The 18,686-nt window shown below is 36.5% G+C and overlaps 1 protein-coding gene across 1 annotated transcript in view; it reads right to left on the bottom strand.

Moving 5' to 3' along the window:
* The window catches only part of XRCC5 (X-ray repair cross complementing 5), a 77,049-nt gene that overhangs the window by 54,550 nt on the left and 3,813 nt on the right, over nt 1-18,686 (bottom strand). Inside the window, 9 exon segments of the mRNA XM_039844722.1 lie at nt 3,044-3,106; nt 6,015-6,127; nt 9,201-9,339; nt 10,555-10,669; nt 11,941-12,070; nt 12,073-12,131; nt 15,033-15,155; nt 16,096-16,144; nt 17,004-17,187. Of these exon segments, the coding sequence (XP_039700656.1) occupies nt 3,044-3,106; nt 6,015-6,127; nt 9,201-9,339; nt 10,555-10,669; nt 11,941-12,070; nt 12,073-12,131; nt 15,033-15,155; nt 16,096-16,144; nt 17,004-17,187 (975 nt within the window).

Genomic DNA, 18,686 nt, shown 5'->3' with positions numbered 1-18,686 from the left:
TCTTTTTCCAAGTAATCTTGAAATTCTGCTGTTGACCTTTCTCTCCTCCTAAAACTCTACTTGGGGATTATTTTATCCAGTCTTGTGAGCCAATGAATCAAAAATCTGTATATTGAGCTTTAAAATGCTAAGATCCAGACTTATATTGAATACTAGCTAGTAAATATCTCATTTGGTTATACCTTGGGTACCTCAAACTGTCCATAAACAAAACTAAACTATCTCCCCTCATTCTCCTCCTCAATTCCTTACCTCCATTCACACCACCTCCTAGTCAACCAAACAAAAAGCTCCTAAGTCTTTCATAATGCCACCTTACTCATCCCTCACCCTAAAATGTTCACTAAACTCTGCCAATTCTACTTTGATGCCAACTCTTAAATCCATCCGTTCTCTTCCATCACTGCCTCCGCTGTTCACAGAGCTGATCATGTCACATCCTTCCAAAAAAACCTCCAATGGTCCTATACTCCAGCCTCAGTGAGCTAATCATTATTCCTGGTTAAGTCTTGTACTTTCTCTCATCTGTAGCTTTTCATTCACACAATTTCTTTCTAGCTAGAATGTTCTCTCCAAATCTTTGGCTCTCTAGTTTTTAACCCATTTTCAAGGCTCAGTAAATTGATATCCTTTCCATTTCAGATTTGCTTTAGACAACTCTCTCCTTCTCCACAACTCCCTAAACACTTTAGACTTTTCTCAGTATTAATGCTAACCTTCACTGAAGTTATCTATTTACATTCCTATTTCCACCACTAAAAACCTATGACCTCAGTATACCTTGCCATCAAAATCTTCTACAGATTTCACAATAGACTCATCATGTTTTTAGTTCTAGGAGTATTTACTTAGTGCTTACTCTTTGCTAGGCACTGTCTTAGACCCTGTAAGAAAATCAAGATAAGTCCCTGATCTCACTGAGCTAATACATTCTTTACTAGCAGACATGAGAAATGTATCAAATACAGAATGTATATATCCTAATTTGTCCCGAAAGAGAGACCAGATAAGCACAATGGAAGTCTGAGAAAGAGATTACTTTCAATTGGTTTGCAAGTTTTTATTTGGATGTCTTTGATAGGACCAATAGGGATATGTAAAGTGAGGAAGGATGGGGTCTTGAATAACTGCTACGTTGTCATATGACACTACACCTACAGGAAACTCCACTAAAGCTCTATTCCCTTTTCTTTCCCTTTTCCCCTTCTCTTCCACATACAGTGCAAACCAGCACAAAAAGTGTAAATTTTCTTTACAAAAGAATAATTATGTGTTAATAACCAGAGAAAACATATTTTTTTAAAAGGGATTATTCACAGAATCATAGCATGTTTGCTGAAAAACAACAGTATTCATCTAGTTTAACAACCCACATGAGGATGGCATTCCCTCTCCAACACCTGACTGGTAGTAATAAGGACACTGCTTGGAAACTTACAGAAATGGGGATCTGACCACCTCTCTTCAAGAACCAATCCATTTGGAGATAATAATCCTTGTTGACAAGATAATTCTTCACCTTGAACAAAACTACCACCTTTTGGTTCCCATTTACCCTCTGGTAGGAAGCACAGTTTAATTTCCACTCCATTATAACCCTCCAAATGTATGAAGAGGGCTGCTGTGTCTGTCATCTCTCCTACTCCCCTACCTACCTATGCAAGTCTTCTCCACGCAATCTTTTACTGGAAGTCCTCATATGACAGTTTCCTTACTCCCCTGCTTATCTCATAAGTGACAATTAGTTAACATTATTCTTGGACTATGACATCAAGCACTGACACCAAAAAGTAGCTCTTTCTCATTAGTAAATGACAATATTTTTCCTTCAGTCATTTCAAAGTGACCCTGTAGTCTACAAGGGCTGTATGAGGCTGGATTTGAATTATGCAAGCCCCCAGGCCACCCTTAGCTAGCAAGTCAAGATAATCACATGTACCTCAACACAGTTTTGTGACAAGATATTCCTCACTGCATACCTAGCAATCACATGAAGTATTCAGAATTTTCTTTGTGTAAAGGGACAATAAGAAATTAAAACTTCAGAAGTTAGAAAGGCATACGAGATATGTTAACATATATTAGAACTGAATGTTTCCCAAATGGATTTGATTCAGGAGAAATCCATGAACTAGTATTCTCAAATTTGAGGATTCACATATGCCTACTGTGCACTAATAAATTCATTCAGTATTGAGTGGAAGCCAAGCATTTTCTTCTTCTAATTTTAACTGTTGACAGAATAATGGCATACTCATTTATTAGATCTGCAGCCGGTTAAGCTTCAGAAATGAGGAGATAAAGAAGACTAGGTCATTTACACCATCACTCTTCTCCCAACCCAAACGAGCCTTCCACATCCAGTTTATTAATTTCAAATGCAAATACTTCCAAAATTTGGAGACCCGATTGAGTAATCTTCAAAAGACTATGATTGTAATCTTCAAGTTCAGATCAACATCTCCAAGGAAATTACAAGTTCTAACTTGGAGGCTACACAGAAAATATTTACTTAGAGGGCAGGTGTGAGTGTAAGATGTGATAGTCATGAGTTGGTTCTTGGCCAGGCAGAAACCAGGCTGAAAACAGAATGTCTCGGGAAGATAGGAGAGTACAAAGAGAGAGGGAAGGGGAAAAAGGCGAATTTCTGGATGGTGGAAGTGGTCCAATGAGTCAGTGAAGCTCACCTCTGGGATGCTTAAGCTGGCACTAAATGTTCAATGTTTATGAAAATGAAAATGTCAACCTAACCCCAACCCTCCTGAACATCAGACCATGGGATTCCCACAATGAATGGATGTGTTCAGATGTTCTTGTTTATAACAGTCACCTGATCTCCAATTTGCTGAACTATGTCCTCAGACCTTGTGCTTATAGGATGACAAATTTATTTTATCATTTCTCCATCTTCAGAGTTAAAAGTCAGTGAATTTTCCCACTGCTGTTGCAAGAACTAATGTCATTTTAAACTATAAAGCCCCAACTGACTTAAAATGACAATTCAATTCTGTGACACTACCTCAAAGACCCACTGTCAACTCACCTCATCATCTTTTGCTGCAAAGACCTTTAGAACTTGATTTCCCATATAATATTTCCTGTGGACCTACAAGAGTAAGTAACAAAAGAATTGGTTTCAATCCAAAATAAGTAACACGTAAAACTGTAATGCTACACGCTACTAAGAAATTCTATTAAAAATGTTCTCACTGAAAAACATTCACAGGTAATAGACGCAACTTATTACTTGAGGTTCAAGTCGATTCAACACCATGAATATCTGAGCACCTGGTATGTGTCAAAAACATTGTTCTGTGCACTATAAAAACAATGAACAGGATCTAGAATTGCCCTGAGAAGCTTGGATAAGTATGAAATTAACTGCAATGCAGTACTATCATACAGTGTTACGAGAACACAAAAGCACAGTATTACAGTCGATGCTATAAGAGCACATGAGAAGGGCATCTAGCCTGGTCATGAGGGGTCAGGGAAGGCTTCTACAAATGGTGACACTAAGACCTAAAGGATGTGTAGGAACTGAGATAAAAAGTCTGGGCATAAGTGTCCTGGGCAGAGATAACAGTGTGACTCTGGAGTAGCATAGAAACAAAGTATATCAGGGGAACTGCTTTGGGTATAGTATAGTCCCCTCCTATCTCTAAAGCCTAGAAATTATGAGCACATTCACAAGTAAGAGCAGCTCAAGAAGACTGAGTCTCAAAGGTGTGGGGTGAGGCCCATATAATTCAAAACCCTTCATCTCCATTTCCATTCCCCATTTGAAAACCATTATTTGAAGAAATATGGGAATGATCCTATATTTTTAGTTTGCTACATTTATACAGATTTATTTGCCCTCCTAATAGAATCTGTAATAGTTCTTGACTGATTAAAGAGGAGCTAATGATATCTTTTCCTAAGGCACCTAAATGACTTTTCAAAAGACAGCCAGCCATTTGGGGGAAGTTCTGGCTAAATTCTTATCTGTCCTATAATTAGATACCCAGAACACTGACGACTTGGAGGAAGATAAATTGAAAAGACTCTTGAAAATTTAAAAGAGAAGATTAATTCACAATTCAAAAAAGGAAAAAATATCTCAAACCAAAAAAACCTATTTTATATAATGAAAAGTTTCACATCAGTTCAATCCAGAAATGTTAGTTTCCCTCACTTTTAGGAAGTTTGGGAAAATATGTGATCTTATTAAAGATAATTACTAGTCTGTTACAAGGTGCACAATTATTATACTTTATCTTGGTTGACATGGAAAACATCTTGCTCTTAAGATGACGTATATGCATCTAAGACAACGTGAAAGCACGTATGTAAAAATGAGACTATTCAAAAATGAGGCTGTCCACCGGGTGGGCAGATTACAAATGATCAATGGCATAGGTTTTGGAGTCAGAGAGACCTGGTTCAAAATCCATCTCTACCACCTTCTAGCTAGGTGACCTTTGGCCAATTATTTAACAGCTCTGAAGCTTCTAATGTATAAAATACATATCATGGCACCTATCTAAGAAGGTCATAACAAGAACTAAATAGGAATTTATACAAAATGCTTAGTAAACTGACTGGAGTATTATAATCACTCAATAAATGATTGTTATTATGACTACCTTCATTGTACCTTTCTGAGATTGTACTTAAGACAAAAATAATTTAGAGCTTAAAAACAACAAAAAGTAGATTTGGAAAATACTTCCTGACTTAAAAGTTAATTTTAAGTTAGTAAAAATCTTTAAAAATGGAAAATGTACTTTTTGTTCGGCTCACTACTTTTTGCTTTGCCATTCAGTAGGTCCCCACTCCTACCCTGGCACAGGTGACTTCAATTTTTTGTGTCCTGACTTACACTTTCAGATGTTTTGGACAGGTCTTTTCGGCCTATCTGGAATCAGAAAGGAGGCCAGTTTCTACAAACATGTCTGAATGAAGGCTGTTTCACAGAAAAGACTTGGAAGCACTACTATCAGTAATCGTAAATTTTAAGTTTATATACCTCCCAAAGTGAATAATTTTATTTTTAAGAAAAGTCTATTTGGTGTAATTTGTTAGAAAATTGTTAGGGATTCTCAACTTACAAAAAGCATTTATCCTCACTATTAAATCACATTGACTTTAAGTAAATCCTCCCAATTTTCAGCTTATGAGTTTTAAAAATGTATCCTACAATTTGGGCATATCATGAAAAACATTCTCCCCAACCTCACTGAATTATTCGAACACTGAATCACACAGGGATTATGTGCTTGAGCAGCATAAAGAAGTTCAAATCCAGTATACTGACTAACATTTATTGTTATTATAATTCTCAATTGAGTTCATCTAGAATCAACAAAAATCTTTTCATCCCTATAGAGCCTGAAAAGATACATTTTATACTTATTTGTTCTCTTTGGTTGCCTACCTCAAGAACAGTTTCAGCTAAGACATCCAGGAATCTTTAATAACTCTTTCTAGGAGAGTACACGATATCCCACGACCTTCACTGAATTACTGCATTTCCCATTGTGTCTATTTTTTGTATCTTTGCATTGGTGTCTAAAACAGCATGACTTAGATAAGTTTCACATCTTAGACCTCTTTGTTGGGCACGGAGATGAAGGGTAATGCATAAATCAATGTTATTCTAAGGTCTATGGTCATTCAATACCCAGCTAGACCTTTATTCCTATGAAACACTCCATTATACATAACAGTTTAGAAAAAGCAATATAATAGCAAAGAACTAGATACTGTTTAAGGCTACTATGAGCTATGACTGACAGGAAAGCTAGGACGTGACTTTTAATTGAATCTGATTCGTGCTGACTTCTCCACATCTTGGTTTTTCTCTTCCAAAATCAGAGAGCAACAATAACTCCTAGACTACATTTTAGGAAAACTAAAAGTGAAATAACCATATATTATAAATAAAAGGACTAATCAAAATCACACCATCTCAAATAATAACAAGAAAAAGCCCATTTATTTTGTTACAATTAGTAGAATAAGTGCTGTACCTGAGAAGATCTACAAAATCCCAGAACAGAGAAGCACTTCCCCTCCGATTTATATTTCATTTGTTCCTCATCCACTTTAGAGAAAGGAATAATATCACTCCCATAGCGGAACCCTAGAGAACGAGAAGAGTATCTGTTAAGCATATGGGCCTTGTTTTCTACACGCTGAAATCAGCCCTCCACATACATTAACAATATATGCACACTCCGGATCAAGCCTCCATATACTATTCCCTGGAATCGAATTTCTTCCCCTTGTGATCAATGGTGAAAAAGAAGCTGCAGATACACAAACATATACAATACAGAGTCAATTAAAATCTAATTACATTTTTAAGTACATATTCTGCAATTTAGTTACCTTAATGATTATTTAGCCTAGAAGAATGTAGCAAATGCAATGTACTAGTTATCCTCCAAAGATAAACCATGGTTGACTATAGTACAATCATAATTTGTAAATATAATAACAAGAATACATTTATACAGAAACCTAGAGACAGAGAAAAATATCCATAGAAAATTTTCAGAACAAAATGTTTTCAAAAATGCATGCTGGAAGTACCCAAATGCCTAAGAGAAGCAGCCAAAACTCTTCTTTTGAGAAACATTGAATTTATAAGTTGGCTATTTTTCTGCATTTAAATTTATTTTACTTCTGGAATTGGATTGTCTATTTTTTTCTTTTTCATTATTTAGGTTATTCATACAAATATAGGCGCTTGGCTTCTTTAAAAAAAAAAAAAACAACAAAAAACCCCGATGCTGTTCCAGGGCTTCTGCTCTGTGGAAGGTAATGGTCTTCCAATACACAGTCTTATCTGTTTCACTGGGAGAAGGATCATCAAAATCCAAGGATTCTGGCTTTGGGTAAAGGAAAAGAAAAGCACACGCACCTTTATTCCAGGAAGCAAAGAAACGTGATTGAGGGCAGAGTCTGTGACCCATCATTTATTTGTCCCTGTTAATCTGTTGATGTCATATATTTAATTTAAAAATGTTTTTCTACCTTATGTCTTTTTATAAAATTCCAACAAAAAAATTAACAAGGAAATGTATGGCATATGATTAAGAGTGGTATTTAAATCAAATGTTCTAACTTTTCTCTGTCATCAGACATCTTACTTGAATCACGTAATAGTACTTTGAAAAATTCTAATTAAAACTCCAACGTTTTTTGGTTCATCTATTTAAAGGACAAATCAATAACTAACTTTTGTACATGGCAAAAAGTATAGAATAGACTACAACACATAACCATATTCCTTTGTCCATACATACTAGTCCCAATGAGTAAGAAAGAGAACTCCACATATTAGGGCATAGAGAATGCAGGACAGGCAAAGGAATATGTGGTAACTGCAAAAAGTTTGAGAGAGAAAAGCTGAAATTCTATGCTCTTTGAACTCAAACAATTTTAACTCTTCCTGCTCCAATGCTCCACCAATAAATTTCCCTTTGCCTAAGATAACCAGAGCTGCTTTCTCTGCTTCAACCAAAAGAACTGGCACCCTCAACTCTAGTCTCTTCTTCCAATCTATCCGAGCTCCAGCTGTCATATTAACCTTCCTAAAACACAGCCCCCATGACATTCTGCTCCTCAAAACTATAAATGGAACCAAGTTGCTTTCAAAATTAAGGATAAACTCTTTGGCCTATCATTCAAAGCCCTTTCTAGTTCAGAATAGCATATAGAATATAGACTCTGAAGTCAGATAGCCCTGGGTTCAAGTTCTGCTAGCTGCTAGCTATGTGACTTTCAATACACTAATAAATGTGTTTCAGCCTCAATTCCTCTATCTATAAAATGAATATAACAAGATTGCTTGTTTTGCTAGGCTGTTGTGAAGATTAAAAGAGAAAATATAGTCTACGGCCATGCCACCCTGAACAAGCCTGATTCTGTCTGATCTCGGAAGCTAAGAAGGGTCAGGCCTGGTTAGTACTTGGATGGGAGACCACCTAGGAAGACCAGGTGCTTGCTATAGGCACTATAGGCACTAGAAAATAAAAAAAATAAAGGATTCTAAGCTGACAAGGTCCTTGCAATCTGTGAGGTCAACCAAGGGTTGCCTAGCCTAAAAAAAAATAAAAATAAAAAAAAAAATAAAAGAGAAAATACAGGTTCTCTATTAGATATTACTCTCCAGTACTCATCTGTATACGCCCAATACACCAACTTGACTGCTTGAAATCACTGAGAATGTCCTCTATTTTCCTGGTCTTTTGCCTTTCATCATGCTACTCTTCCTACTATAGGTGGGTCATTATACTAGCTCGGATCAAATTATTAGCAAGTGATGGAGATGTAATTCTAATCCAGGTCTGACTCCAAAATTCATGTTAACTGCATTATACTACTCAATTAAATTAAAAAATTAGTAGAGATTATAGGGTATTGATTATATTCTATACATAATCCATCGGGAGAAAGGAAAAACCATAAGCATCACCACCACTTTTAACCACTCCCCTCCACCCCATTGCCCCTACAATAATACAGATATCCAGAAACACTGCAATACAGCGCCACAGATTAAAAAGGCATTTTTTTCAAGGCTTGCAAACTAAAACTATACTGGGTAGCACACGGTCTGGCAATAAGTTTCTATCATAGCCATCATTTGTTATCTTATAATTTTAGCTCTTGGACATTTAGACACTCTCAGCTAGTTTCTGAGCCCCCTGGATAGAGATGCCACTTAGACATACTATACAGATCAAATGGGTATAATATAAGAAACACATCTTTAAAGATCCTAGTGAACATGAAGGAATATAACAAACACAAATCATCTTTCTTACCCGCTCAATTACCTTAACGGAGCCTATCTGGCAGGATATAAGATCTAAAATTGGCACTCAGAAAAGTAATCACCATGGAAGTAAAAAATAAAATAGGATAAATTTAAAAACTTGCTTCAGCCACATTAACATAAGCGTTTTCCTAGCTAGTAAATTTCAAACTTTAAAACAAAGTCAAGCATTATGTCCCATCACTTGAGACATTTAAAACTTAGAGAGATGGAACACCTAAGTGCATCCCTGGGAACCATTCTGCCTAAGATCCAACAGACAAGCTAAAGGATCCAGTGTCTCATAATCCCCTCAGAGCTGTGTCTCTAGACACATATCACCTGGAAGAAAATCTCTTTCAGGCAAAAGTGGAAACCGTTATTGGCATACCTTGAATCGTATCTTCTTTTGGAACTTCAGTTTCATCATCGTCATTCAAGCAGTAAACAGTTTCTTTCTGTATATCTTCTTTTCTTAGGGTTCTTGCATCTACAACCATCCAGGACTTTTTAACTTTTTCCTGTAGAATCTTATTTCCAAAAGTAAAGAGAAAACACAGAAAGCTAAGATTCCAGTCGATAAAAGGTAAAACTTTAATATATTTTTTTTTTTTTTTGCAGGAAAAAATCCAGAACAATTAATTACTCTAGCTAAATTGTTTTGTTCTTGGTTATTGTAGAAATTGTATTTCATAACTTTTTCTACATTTAATTTTCCCTAGAGTTATCCACAGGTAAATATTAATATTTGTATGTACCCAAACACTTTCTATACAAAACCCTCAGATTGTCTAATATAAGAGGACCTATACATTTTGTTACCACAATTTTCCAATAAAGAAAGGGAGAACACTCTATCTGTAGTCATAAGTTAATAAGAAAATCGGGGGTACTAGAAAGAAGGAAGGAGACTGTATTCTCAGTGCTCAGGGACACTATTCTAGGCCTGATGGATCCCAAAATAAAGAAGGACCTACAAAGATTTCATGTACAGTGTGGTTTGGAATTAAGTCCTTGAATAAACAAAAAATACTTGAATACATAAAAACATGTTTTTGTATATTTTGTATATTTAAAAGCTTTTATATATTTATTTTGTACAGTTAAATAAAAAAGGCAAGGAGGGTCATATGGCAGCATGGGCAAGAGACTTGCACTCAAACTGGAATTTCAACAGATAATTACCAAGAGCAACTCACTTTTGAAAGCATACTGTTATATACAAACATACATGTATAGCAAAAGGCAATCTCACAGTAACAAGTCAATATTTTTTGATACTTCACAGATATTGTTACTACTAGATCGTTAATAACAGAATTAGGTGTAGTTGAGTGTTCAAAACTCTGAACTTAACTCTAGTGTACAGGCTATATTTCTGCTGTGATATATAATGACATGACTTAATGCATTCCACTTTCCTTCCCTAAAAGAGAAAAAAGAGTGAGAGAGAGAGAGAGAGAAAGTGTGTAAGAGAAGGCCTGAAACTCATGATTAATAATCAATTATCAACGGAGAGAAAGAAAGAGGAGGGAATCAACCTCAATCACAGACAATTCGTAAAACTTCCCCTCCTAGTACACCTTTTTCATAAAAGCCAAATAGAAATGAAATAAACAGGGAGAGCAGTTAGAGAAGCAGTAATTACGGTACTGAATAACCCACACGTGAATTGTCAGTTCCTTATGTAAGCATATTTGTCTGTCAGGTAGCATTTCTTTAAAAAATGTGTACCTACCACTTACCGATTTATAAGCCATAATATTTATAGACAAATTGGAGCCAATGGTCAGCTGACAGGGCCAGGGCATGGAAGTCCTCTCAATTTTCTTAAAGATACACAGTTGTCTCAGACTCTCACTTAATAAAGAAAAATGTATAATGAAAACAACAATTCCAAAATGTTAACTTGTGCTAGATGATGCACTTAGTTTTCTAGAATGAGAAATGAACTGTTGTTGATCATAGAAAGAGGAACAGCAGGGGATGGCAGGAATGTGATGATCATAGTTGAGAGAGAGCCAGGATACAACTGAGTTGGCTTAGGAGAAAGGAGTTGAATTACTTTACTGACAGGTGAAAACAAACATCTCTATCTTCCCCTACTCAATCTTTTCTTTCAACTTGGCCAGTTACTATTAACATTTTTTTCAGGACCAAGGACATTTTGAGGATATGATGAAAAGACATTCATAAATGAGTATGCACATAATATAAAGAGTTCACCAGCTCCCTCAAAACCTTGGACTTGAGAATAAGAACCCCCATCTAGAATATCTCAAGGTGGGCACCATACTATAACATCACTGCTCACAAGTGCACAATTCTTATTTAATTCTAATTCTCTTAAAATAAAAGGTATGTGTATATGCACATAATAGAGAGAATTAAATAAAGCCTCTCCAAGGGATAAAGGAACTTAGGAAACCATATTTTAGTCTAAAAGTAAAGCAGAGAACTCTAGGTTTCTTACTGGGGATAGAGAGGGAGATTTGGGGCATAGTAAACATAATGTAAAGTGTTACTTCATTTGAACATAAGCCAAGATCAATTCTCTTTTTATCTGGCCCCTAAATCAAACACAACAGAGAAGATTACTGGAGATATTTGGAATCTGTGGAATTCACTAAAATAAGGAACAAAAGGAATTAGTGACCAAACACATTCAAAGCATACAGTCCAGACTATAACAGATCCCTTGGTACAGATGAAAAACATATCTAGAAAGTAGAGAATTATGTGATGTTACACAATATGGACAAAAAAGCCTCAAGAAACTCTAATTTTCAGAAATAATTTACAATGAGTAGCAGATAATCTCCCTGGCACCCTACTTCCAAAGCTTATGGTACACTTTGGCTTTGGATTTGTTGGGGAATGAATGGGTCTGAACCAGGTCTAATCTGTCTCATAGGACATTGCAAGTACAAGTATGAGTCGAGTTTAAAACCATCATGAGGTTTGAATTTTGTTTCAGGAGAAGTTTTAAAGACCAGCATCAAACAGGTAACATCTGAAAATACAGGATCAACTCTGCAGTACATGTGAACCTCCCCAAGTAGAAGTCAAGATATTTTCCTAAGACCTTCCAGGTGATGATGAAAATTGTCACCAAGGATTTCACTTCTTACCTGAAGGAATAAATTTCATCCAGCCCATCTTCACCTTCTAAAGACATCATCACCGTTTTCACCATCTGAATACCTTCTTTTTGTTGCTCAGTTATTCCTTTTAAAGGAAAGGCAGGTCCAAGGTGGTCGAGCGCAAGCTGCCATCTCCTCTGTCCCCAGTTTCATCTTCCTTGCCAATTGGGAAAGGCAAACTATCAGGAAAAGATCAGTAGTAGTTAAGAAGACACACTCTGAAGCCAGATAATAAACTGGGTTCCAATTCTATGACTGTCACTGGCTATGAGAAAATGTGCATGTCAGTCAACATGCCTAAACTTTAAATTTTCCATCTGTCAAATGGCACTTACCTACCTTAGCCAATATTCGACTGGTTTCAAGTAACTGAAGCCTCTGTGATTTGGTTAAAAAAAAGGGGGGTGGGGGGGCAGGTGGGAGATCTTTTGGCTTATATAACCAAATTGAAAGGTCAGGGTTGCACATGGCCTTAGGATGAGTACACACAGTGTCTCAAACATCATACGAATTACCTGACCCTCTCACTCTCTATCTCCATATTCAGTCATTTGCTTTTATGCTGGCTTCACTCTCTCAGACTGGCTTCCTCCACATCACCGCTGAACAAATTCCAGCTCACACTGCCCAACTCCACTACCAAAGAGAGATTGAGTATTTAAACCTCTCCTTTCACTATCAAAAAATCCTGGAATTAGTGGCAGCCTGGGGGCCAGATCCAGAAGAGGTCAGCCCTCATTTAAGCCGAGAAGTTAAAGTTTAGCAAGAAATGCTTCCTAGTTTAGGTTGAGTGATATTCTGGGCACACAAAAATACATAAATTAGTGCTCATTAATATCCCTCAAGGTTATTATAAAGATTAGAGAATTTGTATAAAATAATTAAAACTCAAATAATATCAACATTATTATTACGAAGAATTCCTCTACAGAAATTAGGTAATTGTTAGAAATAAGTAAAACCAATTTCGCTTTTATGTTTCATTCCAGTTGTTTGACTAAAACTTGACTGGGGTTACTAGTCCTGAGAATATCCAATAATCAATACCTGAACTGAAAACCAACCAACCAAACATGTCTTAAGATAATACGCTGCATGGCACTTTACAAACACTTTCATGTAAACAATCTCATTTAACCCTTACATAGCAGGTAATAGAGATTTCTACCTTTATTTTCTAAAAAAAGAAACTAAAGTTACAGAGATGAAATAATATTGCCAAGCCACACAGCTAATAAGTGATAGAGCAGAGACTCCGTCATCTGATTCTAAGGGCAATGTCCTTTCCATGTAGCATATTACTTTTGCAAAGCAACTGAATTCAGCAATCGTTTCAGTTCACTCAACATTACCTGCCAGTCACCCTATGTGGATTGTTATTTTTAAGATGATTTGCTTGTCATTTTTCTATAATTAAGATAGAGCTTCCTATTTTCATTTTTTCTACATATACTTAGCATGACAGATTTGCATGTCCTGTATTACCTAGCAGACAAAGAGCTTCCAGGGAGCAGGGTATAGCATATAGGTTTTGCATCAGGCTACTGAGGTTTCTCTAATACCAACCAGGAAGAAGGGAAATGAAGAGTCAGGAAGTTACCCTAGAACAAGAAGTTACAATAACAATTCTTTCTACTCTGCAGTAAACCAGAAATAAACTTTCTCAGTAGTCAGTAGAAGAAACTAAAAACTAGGTTCAAGGAACAAGCCTGCTTAGAATATAGCACTTCTTTGACCCACTGGTATTTTTTTTAGCCTACCAAGAACAATCAATCTTACATAGGTTATGCTGAACAATAAAACCAAAACTCTACTCTGTATGCTTTATATGCTAGAGGTTTGTGGCACAGGAAGAAATATTACCCAAGAAAAAAATACAACCTGTCAAATAACAAGCAAGTAGAGAAAAAAAGCTACGTTCCCTCTTCAGCATGCTTTACAGTATTGCTCATACAGAAAAAAAGTAGCCCTTTACAGTGACACTGACAGAAGTGTGGTATGTTTCAGCTATGTAAAGGCATCCTGAGATGATGAAGAGAGAACAGAAGCCAATCTGGGCTGCTGAAGTGCTGAGAAAAACCTCAGCTCAATAAAGAGAGAAGTGTCACTTTAAAAGCACTTAATTTCTCTGAAGTACTGTCTTAACAAGTATCAGTATGATGGGTTATTCTGAATTATTTTTCCACAGTTCTATTTTTCAGCAGTTCTAAGAGGTACATACATGAAAGACAAGTGCTTAATCCCCCATGGCAGGCATTTTAAAGCCAAAGGCTCACCACTCTGAGCTGGAGGCTTCTCAGTATAGCTCTCAGTCTGAAAAATGAGAGGTCCCAGACGCCTAATAATTCAACATCTTATGCTATCACTCTGCTTTCGCCAAAAATAGGACAAGAAAAAATAGGTTTCAGACACAGCAGGAAGGATTAGTGTAGTAAAAAGAACTTTCTGCTAGGGATATAAGATAAAGAAAGAAAATGCCTTGAGAGGAAATTAAAGTTCCTGGGGAGGAACTCCCCAACAAACTGAAATACATTCCTCCCTAAATTTGTATACCTCCTCTCTAAATACACATAAGCAAATTACATTTTATATATGTGCGTGTATCCTATAGGTCTTAAAGAGTTAAAAATAAGCATTATTTGTGTTTAAAATGATCCCCAAGTTGGCATTCCTCTCTACCCTAAAAATGTCTACTGTAAGATATAGTTCTCTAGGGCTGTTCAAGAAAAAACACTATTGATCTGGTCATTATTTGGGTAAAGTCCTTTATGTAGACTGTGTGTTCTCAAAAATTCCTCTAATTCCTCAATAATTTGAGCCTAAGAACAGTGAACAAACAATCTACAACTGAGCTAAATTCCTATATTTCACTGTCTTTCATCCCTTTATCACCAGAACTCAGAATAGTTCCTCAGACATAGAGAGTAATCGGTGAATATTTGTTGAGGTCAGTCATCTGACAGATTCCAACTCAGCGCAGAGAGAAGACTCCTGGGAAGCAAGTGCTCTATAAAGGGGCCCCACTCACTGCATTATGAGAGCACAGGATTTGTCTACAAACACTGTTCTTAGGGTCTTACAAAAATTGCAGGGAGATACTGGAGTTCCTTAAGTTATGAATTATTGTATCCAGCTGATCTTTGCTGAATGGGCTGCTGAGGTCAGTAAACACTTCAATATGCCTCTTGTTAAACTTCTTTCCTCTGAAAAAGAGAGTTATCACATTAAGAAATCATTCTCCTGAATTATTTCCTACAAATTCAAACACACTTGTTCACTAAACAGAAGGAGGCTAAGGAATAGATTTCGAGACAGTTAACAAATGTGATTACCTCCTAAGAGTTCACATTTTATTGATGCTCAGTTAAGTTCCTACCAAACACACAATCACCCAGTTATAACTCATACTTTTAGAGAAAATAACTCATCTTAGAGAAAATTTCAGATCATTATGGATATATTATATCCTGGATTTCCTAACTCTAACGTTGGTTAGAGATATCATTATCATTAAAAAGGATCCCTTTCTAGGGGATGTAAACAGGCGAATGGAAACAAGAAACCCTCCCAGTGCACTACGACTTCAGCCTAGCGAGAGTGTACTTTCCACACATGCTGGTCTGATTCTATTCACAGGGCTAGTGGTAGGATTTTGCAAAGTATGTATAGAGATTAAGAAATAATAATACGAATTTAGGGCTGAAATTTTAGTGCAAAGGTTATTCCTAATGGTCAAGGAATGTGCTCATGTGTGTATTCACAGACACATTTTAAAGGCCAGTAAATAAGTAAGTAATGAATCAAGAAGCTGGCCAGAGTGCCTATGCATCTAATTTCAGTAATACATGGACCATGGTACTAGGTATTTTTTTAATTTCTGGTAATTAGCTTAAGTCAAATAGGAAGGGACCTGAACAAGCCAAACATGTATTTCTCTCAGAGAAATTCTGAAGTATATCCCTTCCTCTTTTTAAATTTTTAAAAAAGAGTGGCTGAACTGAACCATAGAATTCTATCAAGTTTCTATAGCCACACAAAAATGCTGCTTGATTAACAATGAATCACACAGTGCACTGAATACATCAACCCATACTATTTTTGAAGAAAGACTCATTTCCAACTCCGTTCAGTTGAGACACTTACACAGTTTCTTGTTGAATCACATCCATGCACACGATGAGTGCATCCAGGACTCAGCTAGTTAAGGGCAGAAGATATCACCAAACATTCCCTTTATCCCAAGAACATGCAACTTTTTTTCTGAAAAAGTCCACAGTGCTGGTAATTGTGGATATTGTGCTCAGTGTGTGATTAGTTTATTTCACTAACATATATATATGCATGTATGCTATATCTCAAAGTGTACATCCTGAAACATATAACCAGGAAAAGTAAAATAAACCAAAAGGTAATCTAACATATGTCATTCATTTAAACAAAAGTTATAATGCCATTTTACAGTAACTAAAACCTATTTTTGTGATCATGGTACATTCTTAAATATGAAGTGAGCCATAATATGGCATTTGTAAGTTACTCTTAGTGATCAGGGATGGCACTACTAACTATTTAGAAAAATAAGTGGAACCCCTTAAAATGAGGGCACCTGTGGAAGAAAGTGAAAATCTCACAGTTTGGATATCGGTCTGATTTTTGGCACAAAAATATCCTCCATCCAAGAAAGCATGGACAGTGCTAATGCTATACTCTTCTAGAAATATCTTCTCTATGTCCAAACATTTCTAACCATCACCACCACCAAACGCCTTGCATACTGTTGATACACACATATCTCTTCTCCAACCCCCGGTATCTTCCCCTTCCAATGCCTCCCAGACTCTCAATATCACTAGTGCAAAGAAGAGGCAAGATTCAAGAAGGTCTGAAATCCAGGCACACAATCCAACCTGATTAAATTCTTAACATATCACCTGCATGACCAAAGAGTCAAAAATGGCCATATCGTCAGAGCTGGGACTTGGAGAACCTCACCCAAATTTCCCAGACAAAAGGAAATTTCTTAAGAGTATTCTCAGGATGAAAAAGGATACAGTCAGCTTGCTGAGAACCTGTTTGGATTTTGCTTTCAATGTCTTCCAGCAAGTCAAAATCTGGTAGCATCAGGTGTCTGTGCACTGTGATGTTTTGATACTGATCCTTACAAGCGAGGGCATTCTCAGTGCCATCTGTGCCAAAAAGGACTAATGCAATTTCATCCTTGCTCTCTGCAAACACCTAGAAAAGAATGTTAGAAGGTTGAAAACCATATAGTACCAGCTGGAAGCCATTAGATACCTAACCTTCAGGGAGTGAGACAACAGGTCTCTGGAGCTACTGTCAACGACAGAAGGTTAGGCTAGATAGCTCATGGGACAATGACAATTCCTAGGTTCTAAGCAAATGTTTGTATTGACTATAGGTCCTATCCTTCATTTCAGCACAATTTAGGATAAGGGAATGGGAGGGTGGTAACTATTCTTGAAGAATTCTAGCCAAATCAGATCTAATTCTCAATGAAAACTAAGTATGGGTAATTTCAAAAAGTTTTAGTCTGTCTTTCTGGAACGATTACCAAGGTTTAAATTTTCCAGAGATTAAAAAAAGAATTGCCAGTTTATATCCTATGGCACAACAATTTCACTTACAGGTACATATACCATAGAGAAATTCTTGCCCATGTACACAGAGAGATAATGAAAAAGAAAGTGCACCTCAGCACTGTTTATAGAAGGGCAAAACTGGGGTGGAGGTTGCGGGGAGCTATCCATCAACAGGAGAACACAAAAAAGCACTGCAGAATATTTCTACAATGGAATATTACCATCAAGTAAAAAATGAATAAATTTGTGCAATGTTTATCAACAGGAATAAATCTCAAAAACATAAGGTTGAGAAAAAATAAGCTGCAAAATTACATTTATCATATGATAATATTACATACACCTTTGAGAGCATCATACAATGCTAAATATCATATATGTTCAAAAATATAAAATAAACATGGTAATAACTATGCAAATTGTGAGGAAAGGAGGGAAAAGTGGGGAAACAGGAAGACTAGCAAGGGATACGCAAGGAGCTTCACGTTTATAATTTTTTTTTAAGAAAAAAAGAAATCAAAGATGGCAAAATTTTATAATTATATATCACTAGATGATGGGAAAATAGCTTTCCATTAGATAATTCTCTGCATTTGCCTCTTTTATGAAACATTTCATAATCAAACTATATAGTATCTGACACAACAGGCAGTGTTGTTCCCACCTACTTATTAAGCTTTTTACATCAATGGGGAGAATGCCGCATGGGAGAGGATGGAATTCTGTCATTCCTCATTTTTGTTTGGTCTGTTAAATTCCCCAGTCTCTTAACAACTCCAGCTACAATCCCTAGTTGTACACGGAGAAGTTCAAACATGTCCAGCATACCAGTGGGGCAGGCCAGCTGGAATCCTAGCATACCAGTGGGGCAGGCCAGCTGGAATCCTATCTGTCTCCTAAATAAGAATCCATCTTAAGGCCAGGTCATCTCGCTCAACGACAAAACCTCAGTCAGAAGAGGGAAGGAAATTTTGAGTGCCGCATGAGACTGGCACCAGGTTTAGTCTCCCAATTTTCAGGATTCACTCAGACTCCCATGGAAGGGTCAGAGCCGAAAAGAAAAACTGAAAGCACCGTTTCACTCTCAAAAAAAAAAAAAAAAATTCTATACCACACTGGAGCACAGCAGCACTA

The sequence above is a fragment of the Pteropus medius genome, unplaced genomic scaffold (assembly GCF_902729225.1).
Source record: "Pteropus medius unplaced genomic scaffold, Ma_sr-lr_union100, whole genome shotgun sequence".
In the NCBI taxonomy this organism is placed as follows: domain Eukaryota; kingdom Metazoa; phylum Chordata; class Mammalia; order Chiroptera; family Pteropodidae; genus Pteropus; species Pteropus medius.
This window is presented reverse-complemented; position numbering and strand designations above follow the sequence as displayed.